Here is a 20,484-nt window from a genome sequence, read left to right on the forward strand (position 1 = left end):
CAATTTAACAATAAAAACAGAATAGTTTGGGAGATTATGGTTAAAAGAAATATCTTTCTGACATGCATTTAGTAGGGGTGTTTGAAATTTCCCTCTTGTAATCCAGTTTAGGAACACATTTCCTATCAGGATGTATGTAAGAATATAATGGAGGGGCACTAAGTGAAGAGGGCACATAGGTAGAGTCCTGGGTCATAAGAAGCAATAACATCGTGTCATGTTAAACTCTCAGGACTCTGCATCATCAAAATTTTGAAATTTCCCACTAACTATTCAGATAAACACTTGTAACTTCACTTTTTAAAAGAATTATAGTGATACTAAAATTAGGCAATCTGATAACTTTTAATAAGGCATAATGATTACTCATAATATAAACTTTCTCCTCTGGACTTTCATTTTGTTCCAAACTGTTCTAATAATATCCGTATTTGAGCAATTTAATTAGAGAAAGTTAAATAAAGCAATATAAAATAGTACTTATTTACATAAGGTTATTCTTCAGTTTGTTTCTCTATGTACATTAAGTTCTCGATATTTTACATTAATGTGCTACTTTTCTCCAGTAATTCATCACACTTATTATTAAGATTTCAATTTGTGGTCTTACTGATTTACTTTACTGAAAACTAATTTATTTCAACCTTTATTTCTTTGGTATGTTCAGAGGGAGTATTTTCATACAGTGACAAAGAGGTCCTCATTCATTGTAGTGGTTAAATTTGTACTTCTACACAATCCTGAAAATAATGCCTCCTAAGAAATTTCATTTCTGATGATCTCTGAGTACTCATTACACAGATTCATTTTTCATATTTACAACACCTTGTATAGAAAGCAAAGTATAGTAACAATATCGTCAATATAGGATGGTGTTCTACTAAAATGTTTTGCAGTTAAATTGTTCTTCTATTTTATCCTACTGTGTATGATATATACAGTGGTATAGTTTGGTCATAACTTGCTAGGCTATCCTAAAACCTAACAGTTCTAAAATTATTTAGGATATTATGTGAATTATACCTATTAATACAGGCAAAAATTTTAAGGTAGTTAGTCATAGTACACATTTCTATGTATATTATCTATACTTGTTTTCAAATATTATGTTTAATTCTACTACATTTTCTAATAGTTTTACTCCAAATGTTTTAATTAAAATTTAGTCTAAGACATTATTGGAATCTCTCCCTCGCTTGATATTTATCCTGAAAATGAGTATCATCTCCCTTGTTTGATAAAGTTCTAGTGAAACCTTTCATGTCCGTCTGATGGTGATACAGCTAGGAATCTGTTTTTACTCTTTTTCCCTTACTTTCTGGTCTCCTTGATGAGGCTTCATTATCAAGACTTCAAATAAGAGCCTTTAGTGTGAAATTTATCACATAAATCCTAGATGAACTGAAAGGAAAAGGCCATGCCTATTTTACCACATCAGACATGATTTTTCTTTAGTAAATGGTACTCTGCACTGATGCTCATTGTGACATTCAACTTTTAACTAAAAAGACACTTTTAAAGGAAGTTTTCACTCTCAAGAAGAGAAAGGTGATTGATATAGAGGAAAAGAACAATAAAATTCCTCTACATCATGTTTTCAAGTGGCAAAAATTAATATAATTCACTGTTAGAAAATATTTCTCCATCTGCTCACTGTACAGTTTAAAATTATGCTAAACTAAATATAGTTATTAAAATATAGTTACTAAAATATAGTTACTAATTCTGGCCATTGGTGTATCTTCTGCTTTTGGGGACATGAAGCTACAAAAAGGAGAAACTGACTCACTGTGCTCTATTCAAATAATATTGTTTTTAAGTAAATATTTAATTTCTAACATGTTTGCAATAAAAAGTATAATGACAGGGAATTTCTATTTTAAGTTTCTCTTATATGAATAAATCCAAAGTCTTAAAAAAATTTTAATAGTATTCAAAGTCATCTAAAATTTAGAATTTTCATAAATGTTTTAGACTGCTTTTTACTATAGACATAATCATTATTCTTCCTCTGATGAAATTAGGTAATGATATTGATTATAAAATATTTTTCTATTTATCATACAATATTTATTTCTATGAATTCACTATGATCCTTCAAAAATAATTAGTCTTTGGATTCCTTCATTATTATGAATATGTTAAATGGGTTGTTTGCTTTCGACTATGATTAAAATATGATTACGACAGAATAAGGGGATGTGCCACCTTGTTAATTTGTTAAAATATGCTGCTGCAAAATGAAGTGTTCTATAAAATTATCTGTGCTTCACAAAATTATCATGAGTAAAGATTTCTCCATTTGGAAGTGATGTAGCATCTGTGTTTACTATACCAATAGTAAATTTAAATAGTGTCTACTATTTAAATTATATTTACTTTATAAAATATGCATTAACATTTAAAATAATGTGGTTTCTACTATATCTTAGCTTTAAGTTTGGAATAAAATGATATTGAAATATAGTGGATATCAGTATAAAAAATAAGTCATATTTACCTTACTAATACAGATTAATTTTTTACTTTTATTCACCGTGATTTAGATGTCTTCTCTATTTTATTTGAATCACTTGTATCATCAGAACTTTATACTCTTCTGTTAAGGAATTTTGTTTCTGCAGATCATAAAGTTTTCTTCAAGTAAATGTAGCTTTGTCCCCAACTAGAAATCTGTCTATAGATCTTAATTTCTATGTCAGTGAATCTCCTTAATATTTCCTAATTTGCCTGTTTTATTTTTTCACAGATAATGTTTACTACATCTTAATATGTAAATTGGTTCCCCAGTGGATTTGAAAGCACAGTGTGGTTTATTTCCTAGACATGAACAGTTTACTGAACAACACTGTGAGGAGAGTCCAAAATTGACACCTTGACAATAATTACCTAATTCGGCAAATTTTACATCTGTGATGTTTTCTATGATGAAGACACTATTGATAGCATTGAGTTGTAGCAGACTGAGTCTGTGAGCACATATTTTATTCTCAAGTCAGTATACTCTAATGAGTTCTGTATTCACAGGGTAGACTGTATAACTGTTTTAACAAACATTTTCTTTATTAAGGATGAAATTAGAATCTGGATTAAGCTACCCGCAATAATAGCAAAATCCATGAGGATAGGAATCTGTGTATCCTAAACATTAGGCCTGCGAGTGACAACTACTCCTAACGTTATGTACCTTAAGAATCTTCATGAATTGGGAAACAATACTGTCAAAACATGTTACAAGAGAAGTAATTAAATAAAAATTAATTTTAAAACTTATCTTCACTGGAGTTGTTAGCTCTCTAATATATCACTACTTCATATTATTCATTAAATAGTGACTTTAACAATATTGATGGTTATTAGAAAATCATTCCTGGTAAAATCACTTATAGTACAATGAGAGAAAATAACATTTGGTAAATTTAATTGAAAGTTGAGAAAGCATTAAAATGGTCATTGAATGGGAGTGAGGAGCAAGTAGTGAATCCACATGTCCAACCAGGTATGCCAGAGCTCAGGATGACAGGGAGTTGAAACCATGAACATTTTTGGTGCATATCCAAAATTATCTGATAACAAGGGATTCCTCAGTCATCAAAAGAATACACAGAAAATCTTCTGTTTGTAGGGAATAGAATATCCTACAAAATCACACAAATATAAATGAGAATTATATAAAAAATGGAGACAAATTTTCAAAATTTGTACATTTTAATCAATTGATTGACACAAGTGAATAGTCTTTGAGGAAAAAAATTAATTTTTATTAATAGTTGATAATATAACAAAATTAATGTTGCTAGATACAATATTCTTTAGAAGGTTGAATCATGAAATTATATAATATTTTATTTTTAAACAATTACTAATCTAGTCATATCTAAATTTAGAATACAAAATAAAAATAAAAAGGTAACTATAAAATAAAATAACTGTATATAAAAACAAACAAGTTTCATATATGCTCAATGTTAACAAATAGGAAAAATCTAAAATTCTTTCCTCAAGTACGGAGCTACTCTTTCTTAGTAATAGAATTGTACATATCAAAAGAAAGTCCAAAGTACAACTTATATGTTTTATCACAAAAAGAAGAAAAATGTCCTATAAGTATTGGGACATATACCTAACATCATTAATCATAAATTTGATTAACACAGAGCTTCCAACAATCTAAAATTCTTAGGATAGAAAGCTGTAATCACTGAACCTAACCAAAGCTGTGTTCTTTGAGTCAATGATTATGCTCTATATGAATAAGGATATGCTTAATATCAAACTACTGTTCTTCTATTTCTATACATTATACTTGACATGAGCCATTCTGTAGTTGGCTTTATATGACTCTGCCTTTTTAGTATCTTCACATCTTGCCTTCTCTTCAAAAGCATTGAATTATCATGCCCATCAATGGAATATGTTTTAAAAATCCTTAATAAAATCATTCCCTTGAAGACATATTTATTATTGTTATCAATTGGATTTTTTAAAATCAATTCACAACGTATTTGTTTACTTAATTTCAATGAACAACAGTAGATAGCAACAAAACAATCAGCTCTATTATTTTCACCAAAAGGATTCATATTTCTATTTTATATTCCCATATTTATATCTATACAATGTATCTAGTTATAAATGTATTATTCTCTCAAACTGTAAATATGCACACTATTTGATTACAGTTCTACATGCAATCTTATTTCAGTTTATTTTTCTATAGAAAGTTTACTTTTGGAGCTTTACTGGCTTGTTCATCTGGGAATTTTCTAAAGTTACATTAATGATTGATTGAATCATGCTATCATAACATTCTACTTTTGATTACTAACAAATATGTTCTTAGACAATTTTTTGGTAAATGCCTAGTACATTTAGACTCTTTAAATGATGCCAGTTTATTTGTTAGGATGGTACCTCCTTTCCCGTGTCATCCCTGCACAGGAGCACCAATTGTTTTCACCTTGGTTGTAGGGATGTACTCTACTTAGTCTTTTCCTTGTCTATTTCTTTAGGATTTTTTCAGAAAGGATTTTTAATAATCATCTCTTTTTTTTCCCAGATTCTCTCCTCTCTGTGTTCCTATCACCCAGCATTCTGCTCGTTCTCCCTGTGTCTCACTAGATTCCGTCTCTCTTAGGAAACAAAAACAAAACCCCAAATAAATGGAAATTAAAAAATAAACAAACAAAACATCATTGAAATGATGGAAAAAAAAACTGATCACAGAGAAAAAAATTAAGTCCATTTTCTGTTGGCCAGCCACACCTGTGCATGAGACCTTCCCTGGAATGGGACTAATACAGTCAATTATATTACTTTAGAGAAATTGTTTTCACTTTGCGAATAGGTGTCATTTTAAAAAGTTTTCAACACAGGAAAACAGAATTTATCCAATAAATACAATTGAATCACTACATGCAACCCAAACCAATATAAAACTTAAAATGAAATTTAAGATGTCAAATCAAAAGCCTCATAGATGAGCATGATAGATAGATTACAAGACATGTAAGAGAGAATTATATTTTGTGGAGACAAGGTAGAAGAAATGGGTAGATCACTAAAAAATGCTAGGCTTACTACTAGTTTTATTACTTATCATTCTTCAAATTGTAGTTATGTCTCATGCGGTTTATATTTTATATTCCATTTATTATGAATTTTTTAGTCACTTACATTTCTCTTCAGACATTTGTGAATAATTATTTGACATTTTTGTAAAGTTTGTTTTTTAATATTCAACACCTTTACTATTTATTTCTATAAGAACACCCCCCATGATATTTTTACACATAACACTCCTTTGTGGGAGTATTGAGAGAGGGTTTCTCTATAGCTTTGGAGCCTGTTCTAGAATTTGCTCAGTAGACCAGGCTGGCCTCTAATTCAGGGATCTTCCTGCCTCTGCTTCCCAAGCATTAGGATTATAGGCATGCACCTCCACTGCCAGGTACACATAACACTTTAAATCTTTATATATTCTTTTAAATTTCCACAATGGCTTTCCTTTATTGGCATATAATTTACTATATATGAAACAATGGAGCACATATTTGTTAAAAGAGCCCTGTCTCTACAGCAGCATTCCCCTTTTCAGTTTCATTGGTAATCCAATCTCAAAGACTTAAACTGAATGCAAAACACAAACAAATTCTAAGTGTTCTGTTTCAATGATTGCATTTTTTTCACCTCACATAATTTTTTCATATGATATATTCTGATGATGATTTTCCTCCCCCAGCCCTTCTCAGATCCTTCCATTTTGTTAGCCTCCTACTTCTAGTTTAAACAAAAGAATCTCCCTCTCTTTTTCTCTCCTGTCTCTCTCTCCTGACTCTCTCTCTCTCTCTCTCTCTCTCTCTCTCTCTCTCTCTCTCTCTCTCTCTCTCTCTGTCTGTCTCTTCACACGCACAGACACATAGACTCATACACACAAACACATACACACATACTGGAAAGAGAGACCTACAAAACACAGAATATGAAACCATAATATAGAAGCAAAAGCCCAATAAATCAAAATATGGCCAAACAAGGCAATATGAGCAAAAAAATACCATTGATTTTGCTTTCTGTTGAACATCTCTCTGATGGACAAGGGACCTATCCTGAAGTCTGTCTAATATTCCCAGTGAGACTTCTTAAAGAATGGTAATTTTTCCTTACATCTGGCTCTCAATTGCAGGCAGCTTCTTTGTTAGGGATAGAAACATATGTCTACTTCCCACTTTTCAGCACAGGGACTTCATCTAGCATGAACCTGTGCAGACCCTGAGAATGATGCAACAGTATCTATGACTTCATATGTGTATCAGTCTTGTTTTGTATGAAGTGTGTCATTTCCTTGGAGTCATCCATCCCCTCTGGCTTCTACAATTGCTCCTTGTCCTCTTCTGTATAGTTCTCTGAGTCATAAGGGGAAAAATTTGCTGAAGCCATGAATTTAGGATTGAGTGTTAAAGTCTCTTATTCTCTACACACTGACCACTTGTGGGTCTCGGTGCTAGTTCCCATCTACTTCAAGAGGAAGCTTCTCAGAAGACAAATGATCAACGTGCAGGTCTAAGGTTGTAGCAGCATGTCATAAGGATTCATTTTATTGCAATGTTCCTTTAGCAGAATGAACAATATTTACTCTTCCCCTAGGCCCATGTTCTATCTAGTCTCAGAATTTTGATAACTCAAGCAGTGTCAGGCATGAGTTCCATCTTAGGAAGTATGTTTTAAAACCAACCTAGAGTGGTTTGTACTCCTTCGTTTGTGACACTTTTGTATTGGCATATCTTGCAGGCTGGTCGTGAATGCAGATCATAGGTTTTATATCTGTGTTGATGGTTACGTTTCTCCTCTATTGTGTGCCTCTCAATGTCATTAACATTAGGCAGAAAGGAGAAGCTTCTATTTAGGCACGAGCAACTTCTTGATGCTCCACGATGTAACTGTTGTCTTTGCAATCAGGCTTTACAATCAGTTTGTGCACAGCAACCAATAGCATTTGTCAAAGATTTCTTTATTTCTCAGTCTTTTGTGTTTCATCTTTTGAAAACTTTCTGCATAGTTCAGAACCCCAATTTTAATTGTCTGTTGGATTATTGGATTCAGAGTATTTTTAAATTATTAATTAATTTTAGATACTTACACTTTCTTGGATAAGTATTTGGTAATATCTCCTGTTCCCTAGCCAACCACTTCTGAATGACTGTGTCCTTTGCCACACTGATGCTTTGCAGCTTCATGAGGTCCCAATCATTACTCGCTCTTAGTGCCTGTGCTATTGGTGCTCTGTTTAGAAAATCTTTTAACAGTTACTTCAAGTTTATATACCTTTTTTTCTATCAGATTCAGGGTCTGTGATGGTAAACACAATAACAATATTGATTGAAAATCCATGTTTCTTTATCAGCAATACCTTTCTGATAATGCTATAACCAAGGATTAATTGAGATATTACTTGGATTTATATAAAAGATGTAATCAAGATTTGCACTTGTTTTCTCTCAAGGTAGCTCATCATCAATTTTATACATGTGTATGATACATTTATGTTACACTGTGTTTATGATTCTACTTGCAGATCATGTGTATAATGAGTTCTGTTCTCTCTCTCTCTGTCTCTCTGTCTCTCTCTCTGTCTCTCTGTCTCTCTCTCTGTCTCTCTCTCTCTCTCTCTCTCTCTCTCTGTGTGTGTGTGTGTGTGTGTGTGTGTGTGTGTGTGTGTGTGTGTGTGTCTTTCTGTGAGTCCTAACAATCCTATCTCCTCTCTATTTCTTCCTTTCTTAGAATCATGGCTTTTGTTTTCTAACAACAAACACCCTCTGTGTGAGCATAGATCATGATTATCTATTGGAATGTGGGCATGTGATTGTGCATAAATGACTAGAGAAAAGGACCCACTCACCTAAACTCTACAAATAATAAACAGGTTGTTAGTGAGAAATAGTTTTCTTTGAGCTACTCCTCCACCTGTGCCTGACCTTTTATACTCCCCTTCATTAGCTACCTTTCAGCTGTTCATTGTATTAAAAACAAACACACAAACAAATCAACTAAACACAGAATCAAAGAAGAAACTTTATGAAAGCCACAGTACATCCATCTCAGATTGTCGCAACTGCCTCTGCTCATATATCACAATAAATTACCTGCAGTCTGAGAAGAGTATTTAGCTAAGAGTGAAAAAGAAGGTCTAGATAGCAGACATGGGCTGCTGATCTATTCTGTAACCAGGAAATATGGAAGCTCTGTAATGAAGTGTGAAATTAAGGTTGCAAGACAAAATTTGGGTGCTTAACATAAATTTAATCAGTAATAAAGAACGTCCAAATAAAAATATGTGTTTTTTTCTTTTTGTGTAATGATAAGCAGATATGAACTTTTTGAGCCTTAGTTTCACATTACTAACTTACTGAGCAGTTTTCTCAGAGCCACCATGATGTCCTTGTTCCTTAGAGTATATATAATAGGATTCAGAGTTGGGATGAAAATGGTGTAGAAAAGAGACAACAGTTTTCCAATTCTTTCTGATTGATTTGGCTTGGGTTGTAAGTATGTGATGCCAGCAGTTCCATAGAACAGGACAACAACTGTCAGGTGAGAGGAACAGGTGGAGAATGCTTTGGCCCTTCCTTTGGCTGAGGACACCTGCAGAATGCTGCAGATAATTTTGCAATAAGAAAAAATGATCAGCGCAAAGGGAACCATAACAAACACCATTGCAACAATGTAGACTGCTATCTCATTCACAAATGTGTCTCCACAAGCAAGCTTGAGGACTGGTGGGATGTCACAGATGAAGTGATTAATTCTGTTAGATGCACAAAAATGTAGTGAGAATATCTGGTATGTTTGTCCAATCACAACTGGAATCACGCTGATCCAGCAAGCAGCTACCAAGTGTGTGCAGATCCTGTGGTTCATGACTAGAGAATAGTGCAGAGGGTTGCAAATGGCCACATAACGGTCATAGGCCATGGCTGTCAGGAGAAGGCACTCTGTGCCTCCAAGCAGAAGGATGAAACACATTTGTGTGGCACAAGCAAATATAGAGATATTTCCTTTTAGAGTACAGAGGTCCATGAGCATCCTCGGGATAGTGACTGTTACATAACAGATTTCCACAAAAGAAAAATTGCTAAGGAAAAAATACATAGGGGTCTGAAGAGCAGAGTCAATTCTTGTTATCAGCATTATAGTGCTGTTGCACATCAGAATAGTCAAATACATGAGCAAAAATATTCCAAAGAGTATCCACTTGAGATGGGGGACATCAGAAAACCCAAGTAGGACAAATTCTGTCAGAGAAGAGGCATTCAATTTTTCTGTTGTAAATTTCTGTTCATCTACAGACAATACATCAAATGTGGTTAATTAATTCATCTTATGTTATATTGCCCTGTTACTTGACTTGAATAAGACCATAAATATACATGACTCAAATTATATCACTAACTTACGGTGTATCAATGAGACTTGAAACTTCTTCAGCGAACAAATAAAATAATTAAAATTTAATAAATGTAATAAGATCTATTCTACTTTATTAGATTTGACTGTATCTACGCAATGATACTGAGTAGTGGCCATTATCATTTCAAACATATTGCAGTAGTCTATGCTTTTTTGTGGGGAGCATTGTCAACTCAAGTGACACACACACACACACACACACACACACACACACGTCCTTGGAATGCAGATATACATTTCAAGTAAAAGGGAGAATCGACCTAAACCTGTGTGGGTCAAGGGAAGTTAGAGACAGAGTTTGAACATAGAGAGTTCACAAAATAATAAACAAAGACTATACTCTCTCTCTCTCTCTCTCTCTCTCTCTCTCTCTCTCTCTCTCTGTGTGTGTGTGTGTGTGTGTGTGTGTGTGTGTGTGTGTATACAGACATTGAATATAATTTTAGGTAAATATAAAACAATGTAATTTCTTAGTGTTATTTTTCTCTCATCCCTATGTCAACATTTTATTGTTTTGAAATTAAGATTGGAATTTGATGTATTTTATTTAATGTTTTAATTATTTTGTCAATTTTACTATTTTGTCCAATTTTACTTCTTTTTTAACATCTCCAATGATATATTTTAAATGATTAAAACTATTCTTGTTTATAAATAAATAAGCTCCATTTATAGCATTTTCATATTCTTTTCCATTTCTTCCTGGGGATTTCATTAAACACTGTTTCCCCATTTTCCAGTACAATTTATCTTCTCTATTTTCATTTTATAATAGTGTGTTTACTGGAGAGATTTTAAGAAGCACAATTGAACATTGTTGAGGGTCTTCAAGTGATCAAATATGAAAAGGAGTCTTAAAAGCAAAAGTAAACAGAAATTCTCATGTTGCTTCATATTATCATCTTCTAATGGAAAAATGTGAACACTGTTTTAGGATCTATTTCCAGTTTCTTCATGTTTTGTTCCTAAGTTCATAAAACAAGACTGATCTTTATCTTTTCATAACTGTAGAGTTTGTACCTCTCAGATCAAAATACTGATGCTTTTGATTAAGATATTGGTGAATTTGGTTTCAAAGAGTATCTCCTATTTACATTTTATTACTATTAGTTTGCAAATTTATTTCATTTCCATTTCTAATGTAAATTTTTATTACTTGAAACATCAATGGCATTTTGATATTATGAGTAATAAAGCTGAAAGATCTAGGATTAATATGAATAAATCATGCCCTTTATAGTGCACAAGATTTTTAATTTTTCTTTTTTAGTATCTTATAACCATATTTAAGTAAACTACAAAAATAATACATCTTACCTTTGGATATTTGCATGAAAAGCTTAAGTATTTGCAGGTGATTGGTGATTATTAATTTATAGCCTCATAAACACTTTTATTTCCAGAAAGTTGCAGTAATTCTGCAAGCTTTACTTTGCTTGCTTTGAACACCAACTCTTCTTAGGTATAAATACTGACATTTGCCCTAGGGATCAGCTTCCCCTGCGTACCAGTTTGCCTTCAATAAACTTTCCATTAGGCAATCATTCTGGTTTAATTTTATTTAAAAGTTATTTTTCATAAAAAAGGTTATTTTTCATTTTGTAAACCAACCCAAATTCCCCTTCCATCCCCTTCTCCTGCCCCCCATGTCTTCCCCTTTCCTCCCCACATCCATTTCTCAAAGGGTGGTGTAAGACTTTCATTGGAGAGTCAGCAAAATGTAGCATACCTAGTTGATGCAGGACCAAGTCCCTCCCCACTGAAGAGAGACTGAGCTACGTATCCCACCTTAGGGAATGGGCAGTTCATGGAACTTGGATAGGTCCTGGTGCCACTGCTTTACTTTTCAAAACTTTCTTCTTTGTATGTAGAAGTCCCTTTCTTCCTCACTCATCATCATTACTCTAGCCAATTCATATGTATGTGTGTATGTGTGTTTGAGAGAAATAGAAACAGAGATAGATAGATGTAGAGTATGCATCCTATATGCCTATTCATGCGTGAGTATTTGTGGTGTGTTTGTGGGTATAAGTGTACAACTATCAGTGTCCATATAAATCTATGCTTGTGTGTGCGAGAAAGAAAGAGACCATAAACACATGTGTATGTGCCCATGTGTGCTTGGAAAGCCCAGAGTTGTTACTGTGCAGACTCTTTAGAACACCCTCAATAAATGAAGAGAAACTACATTTTTTTTTGTTTTTTTATTGTGTGTCCACGCTTTTTCTTGATTATTTGAAATCTCCTGCATATATTCAATTGATTTTGATGATATCTACTCTCATACTCTCCCTTCAATCTCTTCCCAGTCCTGTCCCTAAAAGAGAAGCCTCCATAAAATCTCCATGTCCTCCTATCGGGTACATGCTTAAAGGTGTTATTTGTTTCTTGTTCTCAGTTAAAGTGTATTTAAGAAAGAGACTCCTTACATTCAATTCTGATACTATTTATTTATAATTTATTATTTTTAGCAGTCACAATTATAAGCGAGATTTATGTACACATGTATAATAATGAGCAACAGATACTCCAAATCCAAATAAATTTATAAACAACAATGTTAATAATCACTTGGTACACTTGTGTTTTATCTTGTTTACATATTCAAGTCTATATGAACTATCTCCAATGTGTAAACTTCATTGTGTAAACTTTCAAACAATATTTTCTTTGTCAAAAATTCTTTAAAACAGAGAAAACCTGTCTTGAAAAACCAAAAAAAATCTTTAAAAATGTAAATATGAGTAATTAAAAATAATAAAAAATTCTTTAAAAATATTGGCATGTTTCAACTAAAGATACCAGCAATGACAATACCACAAATTCAGAAACCAAGTTTAGAAGATACTTTTTCTTCCACAACCACCCAGGAGTGGTAAGTTTGACAGAATATTTAAAATGCTGTTATTGCACAAGTAGCTGTGAAGACAAAAGAATGATGTTTCTATAATCATGAAATGACAATCACATCATGCTGTTTACAATATCTAGCTAATGAATGCTTTACACTAAAACCCAGGAAAACTTAGAATAAAATTATAACTAGGTAATATAAATGTTTTAAATGAGCCCTATTCTCATTTACCTTTGTAAAGACCTATCACCTCAAAATATATATTCTCAACAAAATGAAAGTGATGAAACTCTCAAAAACATCCTAATCATGTTCAGTATCTTGTGAAAAGAATTGAAAATGATGTGAAGGTACACATTATGCTGTGTCAGTAAGGATTTAAAAACAACCAGGATCCGTAATTATTTCTGCAAAAGCAATGTGTGACACACAGCAGAAGCGAAGAGAATTAAAGATATACCTATTAACATATAAGCACACTGAATAGAAGTAGGTATTTTAAAAAGATAACAAGGGATGTTAACCATTTTTCACTATATTATTTTTACATTATTTTAGAAACCTCACATAATTTCAATAAATAGCTATTACAAAATTGAGCAAGTATAAAAATGTCTGGTAAACAGTCTGTATTTTCCAAAAAGAGTTTTTAACACCCGCAATTCATTTTTACACAAAATAAAATATAAGAAACTAAAGCAAAAGCCATTACATTGAAGCTGGACAAGGCAAACAAACAGAAGGAGAAGACACTAAGAGAAGGCATCAAATTCAGAAACCCACTCATTTACATACTCGGGCTTCCAATAAAATGACTAAACAATAAGCGATACGATATAGACAGAGGACTTATTTGTTTTAGTTAAACTGGGCTTATTGTGTTTCCATATGAAATCAAGAATTGTAGATTCAAGATCTGTGAAAAATTGTCTTGGGATTTTGATTGGGTTTACAATGAATATGTAGATTGCTTTTGGTAAGACTTCCATTTTTACTCTGTTAATCCCACTGTCCCAGGAGCATGGGAAATATTTCTGTCTTCTGATATCTTCTTCAATTTTTTTCTTCAAGGACTTGAAGTTTTTAGCATACCTGAGCTTGGTTTAAGGTCAGTAAGTAATAAGTATTTCAAAAATTATTCATTTCCTTTTGATATTCTAATTTGGTGCAATACAAACTTTTAAGTTATGTCTCTATGATTCTCTGGATTTTCTTGGTGTCTGTTATCATGTGTTCTTTTCATTTCTAACTTTATTAATTTGGATATTCTCTCTTTGCCTTTAAGTTAATTTGCATAGGGGTTTGCTTCTCCTGGTGAATTTCTTAAAAAAACAAACTCTTTATTTCATTGATTCTTTAGTGTTATCTTTGTTTCTTATTAATGATCCCAGTCCTGAGATTTGTTATTTGTCATCCTGTACTCATTTTGAGTGTGATTTCTTTTTGTTTTTTAGTTTGTTTGTTTATTTGAAATGCAATTTACCCAGGAATAAATCTGATAAGGTGTTTTTGATAATTAAAATATGAAAAAGATAGCATGTACAAGAGAATGATGATGTTAATATTCTTGAAATAAAGACAAAAGTAGTGACATTTGGTTCATTTTCACAAATTGCACATGGGTAAAATCATACAGTACTGCAGCCATCTATAGATAAGCAATTTAGTTAAAGAATTTGCTTCTTTGTTTAACTATAAATTAAAAAGCTGTTTGAAACCCGTAGCTTTGATTAAAACTGTAAATATAGTTTCCTTCTCAGTAAAACTCCAAATTTATAATGCTGGCAAAATGCAGTGCTGGTGAAGTTTTAATGCACATTGAAATGTTATTCTAAAATTTTGTCTCCTAGAAGTAGCCCTAGAAACTCCTATGCACCAATTGTCACTGTACTGTAAATTGTCAGTGTACTATAAATTATTCTAAATGTCATCTAGGTACTTATAAGGTAGCCCTTGCTCCCTTCTAGAAGCGAAGGCATCAGATGCATGAAGCACCTCAGCTAGACTTCCAGCTAGTTCATCAGTGTGTGATTTCTTTTTCTTCTCAAGGTTTTATGTGTGCTATTAAGTTTCTAATTGTAAATCTCTCTAACTTTTTAATGTAGGAAAGTAATGCTATGAACTTGCCTGTTAGGACCACCATCTCTATGTCCTATATATTAAGAATAAAATGTGAGGAAACTTGGTGGATTCCATGGCAGGCGAGGGTGATCCAGAGGGCGGGGGTGGGGGTGGGGGGGGCAAACATTTCAGGCAGACAGAGCTTAGTGAGAAGTTTTATTAGAAAGGGAAAGGGGGCAGGAAGAGAAAAGAGGTAAAGAGCCACTGAGGGGGAGATAGGACAGAAGAGAAGAAGAAGAGAGAAAAAATCCTTTCTGCCCCAAGGGAACAGCAGAAAAGAGAGAGGGAAAAGAGAGAGCATAAGTGAGTGGGATTCTTTCCTTTAAAGTTATCTTTGCACCTGTGCTACAGTAGGGCGTCTGAGTGTATTCCGCCAGGTGACAGGGGCAGCCCAGCACTATATGTTTGGGCATATTGTGTATTTATTTTCATTAAATTCTACAAAGTATGCAATTTTTGTCCTGAAAGATTTATTATTTAGTACAGAGCTTTTCTGTTTCCCTAAGATTGTAAGCTCTCTCTTGTTGATATCTGACTTTAATCATGGTTGTCTGTTTGGATGCAGCGAGTTATTTCAGTTTTCCTGTATCTGTTGAGACTTAATTATTTTTGTGTTCAAGCATGGGGTTAATTTTCTAGAAAATTGCATGATATGCAGGGAGAAGGTGTATTCTGTTGTGTTTGTGTGAAATGTTCTGTAAATATCTGTTAGATTCACTTGGTTTTTGACATCAATCGGTTAGCTCTAGAATGTCTTTATTTTGTTATTGTCTGGATAACCTGTCTACTGGCAAGAGTTTGCAATTGAAGTGTCGGAATATCAGTGTGTGTCAATACATGAATTAAGCTGAAATAGCAGTGTTTTGTTTTTATTTTTTCTTTGCTAAGAATTGAAATGTTATTTTGGTGGAATTTTCCTCTAATGTGCATGCATTTTCATTACCTATAGTTTTAGTTTAGTCTACTTTGTTACATATTAAAAATGGGTTTATTGACTTGCTACCTAGGTCCATTTGCTTGAAATAACTTTTGTAGCCTTTTACACATGCTATGTCTATTCTTGATATTAAGATGTGTTACTTGGGTATAGCAGATGGATGGATCAAATTTTCTTTTTCTTTTTATTGGAGAAGTGATAATGCTTGTACTCAAAGATAGCTAGGACAATTGACTATTGATTCCTATTATTTTGTTGTTGTGGTTGCTGTTCTTGTTTTTGGTGATGGTGATTGTGGTGTAGTGATATGTGTATGTGTGTGTGTGTGTGTGTGTGTGTGTGTGTGTGTGTGTGTGTGTGTGTGTGTCCCCTTTCTTTTGATGTTGCTTTTCTGAGATTATTTATTCTCTGTGTTTTCAGGGTTGTAGGTAACCACTTTACGTTGGAGTTTTCCTTCTAAAATACACTATAGTGGTACATTTGTAGATGAATTTGTTTTTATTATGGATGTCTTCATTTCTCTACATATGATAACTGAAAATTTTGCTTCCTGTAGTAGTCTGGGGTAGAATGCGAGATCTTAGAATATTCAACATATCTTCTCAGGCCCTTCTGGCTTTTAGAGTTTCCACTGAGAAGTCAGGTGTAATGCTACTAGGTTTGCCTTTATATGTGACTTCGATTTTTCTTGCAGCATTTAATATTCTTTTTATTGTTAGCTATGATTATTGTTTTTTATGTGTCAAGGGTACTTTCTTTTTGGCCCAGTCTATTTAGTGCATTATATATTCCTTGTACCTTGATGGGCATCTCTTTCTTTAGGTTTAGGGAATTTTCTTTAATAATTTTGTTGAAAATGTTTCCTGGTCCTTTGAACTGTTATTTTTCTCCTTCCTGCATTCCTAGTATTCCAAATGTGCTCTTTTCATAGTGTCTCAGGTTTCTTTAATGTTTTGTTTCTGGAGTTTTTTAGAATTAAGATTATCTTCGATCAACATTTCCATTTCTTCTGTATCTACAACACCTGATATTCAGTCTTGCATCTCTTGTAGTCTGTTAGTGAAGCCTGATTCTGTAGTTATTGTTACCATTCCCAAGTTTTTTAGTTCCAGAATTTCCTCAGTTGATTTTTCTTTATTGATTTCATTTCCATTTTTATGTCTTCAACAGTTTTATTCATTTCCATCCACTGTGTTTGTTTTCCTGGTTTTCTTTAAAGGCTATATTTTTCTGATGTCTAGGCATCTGGCTGTGTGCTACAAAAAGCTAGCTCATGCACGAGGGTTGATGCTACTCTCCCTGTGAGCCCATCAGATAAACCAAGCTACACAACTGTCCCCCACATTCAGAAGGCTGAGTTTATCCCCATAGAGGTTACAAAGCTGCCAATCTAGAGTTCATGTGTTCTCACGAGCTTGTTGAGCTTGTTTCAGCTGTCTCTGTAGATTTCACTATCATTACCTTGACCTTCCCTTCCATGCTCATATAATCCCTCCTTCCTCTCTTCAACTGGATTCCAGCAGCTCAGCCTGGTGCTTAATTGTGGATCTCTACATCTGTTTCCATCAGATACTGGATGAAGGCTCTATAATGACAGCTGGGGTGTTTACTGATATAATTATAGGGCACAGACTATTCAGGCACTCTCTCAACTATTTCTCAGACTCTTAGCTGGGGTCATCCTTGAGGATTCCTGGAAATTTCCCTAGCTCCATGTTTCTCCCTAACCCCATAATGGCTCATTCTACCAAGATATCTCTTTTATTGCTCTCCCTCTCTGTCTCTCCTCCAACATGACCATCCCATTTCTTCAGGATTTTTCCCCATCCCTTCTCCTCTACCACCCACCTTCCCAACAGTTTACCCGGAGTTCTCATCTAATTCTCCCTCAGGGGAATCCATGTGTTCTCCTTAGGATCCTCCTTGTCACCTAGCTTCCCTGGAGCTGTGGATTATATTATGACTATCCTTTGCTTTACACCTAGTATCAACTTACGAGTGAGTACATACTGTGTTTGTCTTTCAGGAACTGGGTTACCTCATTCAGGATGTTTTTTTGTTTGTTTGTTTGTTTTTCTAATTCAACCCACTGCAAATTTCATGATGTCATTGTTTTTTATAGCTGAGTAATACTCCACTAGGTATATGTACCACATTTTCTTTATTCGTTCTTCAGTTAAGGGGTATCTAGATTGTTTCTAGATTCCAGCTATTATAAATAATGCTGCTACATGCATTGTTCAACAAGTGCTCTTGTGATATGTTTGAGCATCCTTTAGGTATATACCTAAGAGTGGTATCACTTGGTCTTGATGCAAATTTGTGGTGATATATTCTTTACGATCTAATGAAGCCACTGAGGTTCAAAGCCAGCCACACTAGTTAGCTATAGAAGCTGGGCAGTGGTGGCACACACCTATAATCCCAGGACTCAGGAGATAAAGGCAAAGGGATCTCTGTGAGTTTAAGGCCAACGAAGACTACATTAGTATGAATTAGTCCAAAAGAAAATTAGAACTCATGCCTTTAATCCCAGCCCTAGAGAGGTATATAAAAGACAGGATTTCAATGTCTCAGACTGCATTCTGCAATTTAGTATTCAACCAAATTCAGGAGAGCTTAGCAGACTGGATTGTACTCTGAAGTTAAGTGTGGACAGGATCACCCCTTTGTTCTCAGGCAAGGGTAAGAGCTAGTAGCCTGGCTGCTTTGCTTATCTGGCCATCAGTTTGAATCCCAATATATGTCTCTGGGTTTGTATTTATCATGTTACATACATTGATTTCCAATTTTCTGAGAACTTCCATACTGAGTTCTAAAGTGGCTGTACAAGTCTGCAATCCCACCAGCACTGGAGGAGTGTTCCCCTGACTCCATAACCTCTCCAACATAAGCTGTCCTCAGTTGTTTTGATTTAAGTTATTCTGATAGGTGTAAGATAGTATCTCAGAGTAATTTTCATTAGCATTTCCCTGATGACTAAGGACACTGAGATATTCCTTACATGTATTTTTGGCCACTTGAGATTCTTCTGTTGAGAATTCTCTTTTTAGATCTGTATCCAATTTTTTTTAACTGGCTTATTTGGTATTTTGATATCTAGTTTCTTAATATATTTATATATTTTGAATATCAGACCTCTGTCAGAGGTGGGGTTGGTGAAGTTTCATTCTTATTCTGTAGATTGTTGTTTTTTGTCTTAATTACCTTGTCCTTTGCTTTACAGAAGCTTTTCTGTTTCAGTAGATCAAATTGATTGAGGCTCTCAGTGTCTGTGCTAATGGCTTTATATTTAGGAAGTGGTCTGCTTTGTCAATGTTTTCAAGGCTACTTCCCACTTTGTCTTTTATCAGGTTCAATTTTACTGGATTTATGTTGAGGTCTTTTATCCATTTCAACTTGATTTTTGTGCATAGCAGTAGATAGGGAACTATTTACAATATTCTGCAAGTTGACATCACATTATCCCAGTTTCATTTGTTGAAGATGCTTTCTTTTATCCTTTGTACCATTTATGCTGATTTTTCTTTATATTAAGTATTCTATGTTTTTATTTTCATGAGTTTGAATATATATTTTCTAACTTTCTAAGTTATTTCCTGATATTTTGTTTTCAGGAAGTAGTTCCAGTGTTGGAGTGTAGCTTAGTAGGAATATCAATTCTTATCTAGAAAGAATAAGACTCGGTTTAATACTATTTGCTAAAATAGCAAGTTATTTAATTATTACCTGTCTTCCTTCTAAAAAGTTTTTGTGAGTTTTCAGGTTTATAAAATGTTTTGATCATATTCAGCATGTCAACTCTTCCCAGATATACCACTACTTTGTATGGACCTATTTGGAGTCTTGATCTGTTTGGTTTGAACTCCGCAAAGACAAATTGGTGCTGCACAAAGTGTTTTTGGGTGTCTGATCTTTCACTAGAGCATTGTTGATTTTCCAGGGCCTACATTATTACTTCTTCTCCAGAAGCTAAAATTACATACATTTTTAAATACTTTAAATTTATTTATTTAACTTAGAAACAATCTTATTTTACATATCAATCGCTGTTCCCTCTCTCTCCAATCATCCAATATCTCCCACAGACCCCCCCATCCCACCCCCATCCACTTCCCAAGGAGGGTGAGGCCTTACATGGGGGATCATCAAAAGTCTGTCACATCATTTGATGGAAGGCCTAGGCTCTTCTCCTTGTATTTGGGCTAGAAAGTATACCTCCTTGGGAATTTGGGAATGGGCTCCCAAATTCCATTTTGCACTAGGGATAAATACTGGTTCCATTGTCAGATATCATATATATATATATAATATATATATATATATATATCATATATATATATGATATATATGGTATATATATATATATATATATATATATATATATATATATAATGCTGGGATTTTCTCTGGTTTGGGCTTGCACAGGTTCTAAGTATGCTGTCAGAGGCCCCCTGCCTGCCCTTCTTCCACATTGATCCCTGCTTTGCTGTTTCAAGAATTATATATTCATACTAGTATCACAAATCATGTTCATGTAATCATATGTTATTTTATAGTTTTTTACTATTTTGAAACAGAATTTTACTTTGTGTTTGGATTCAAT

General features: G+C 33.7%; 1 protein-coding gene across 1 annotated transcript; it reads right to left on the reverse strand.

The window, feature by feature from the left end:
* Nucleotides 1–8,889: 8,889 nt before the first annotated feature.
* On the reverse strand, nt 8,890–9,858 carry LOC100754704 (olfactory receptor 10AG1-like; the record flags this gene model as incomplete). The annotated part of the gene is made up of 1 exon (XM_027420931.1): nt 8,890–9,858. A coding segment is annotated over one exon (969 nt), but the record flags the coding sequence as incomplete, so codon positions are not given.
* Nucleotides 9,859–20,484: the final 10,626 nt, after the last annotated feature.

Source organism: Cricetulus griseus, chromosome 6, assembly GCF_003668045.3.
Source record: "Cricetulus griseus strain 17A/GY chromosome 6, alternate assembly CriGri-PICRH-1.0, whole genome shotgun sequence".
Lineage (NCBI taxonomy): Eukaryota > Metazoa > Chordata > Mammalia > Rodentia > Cricetidae > Cricetulus > Cricetulus griseus.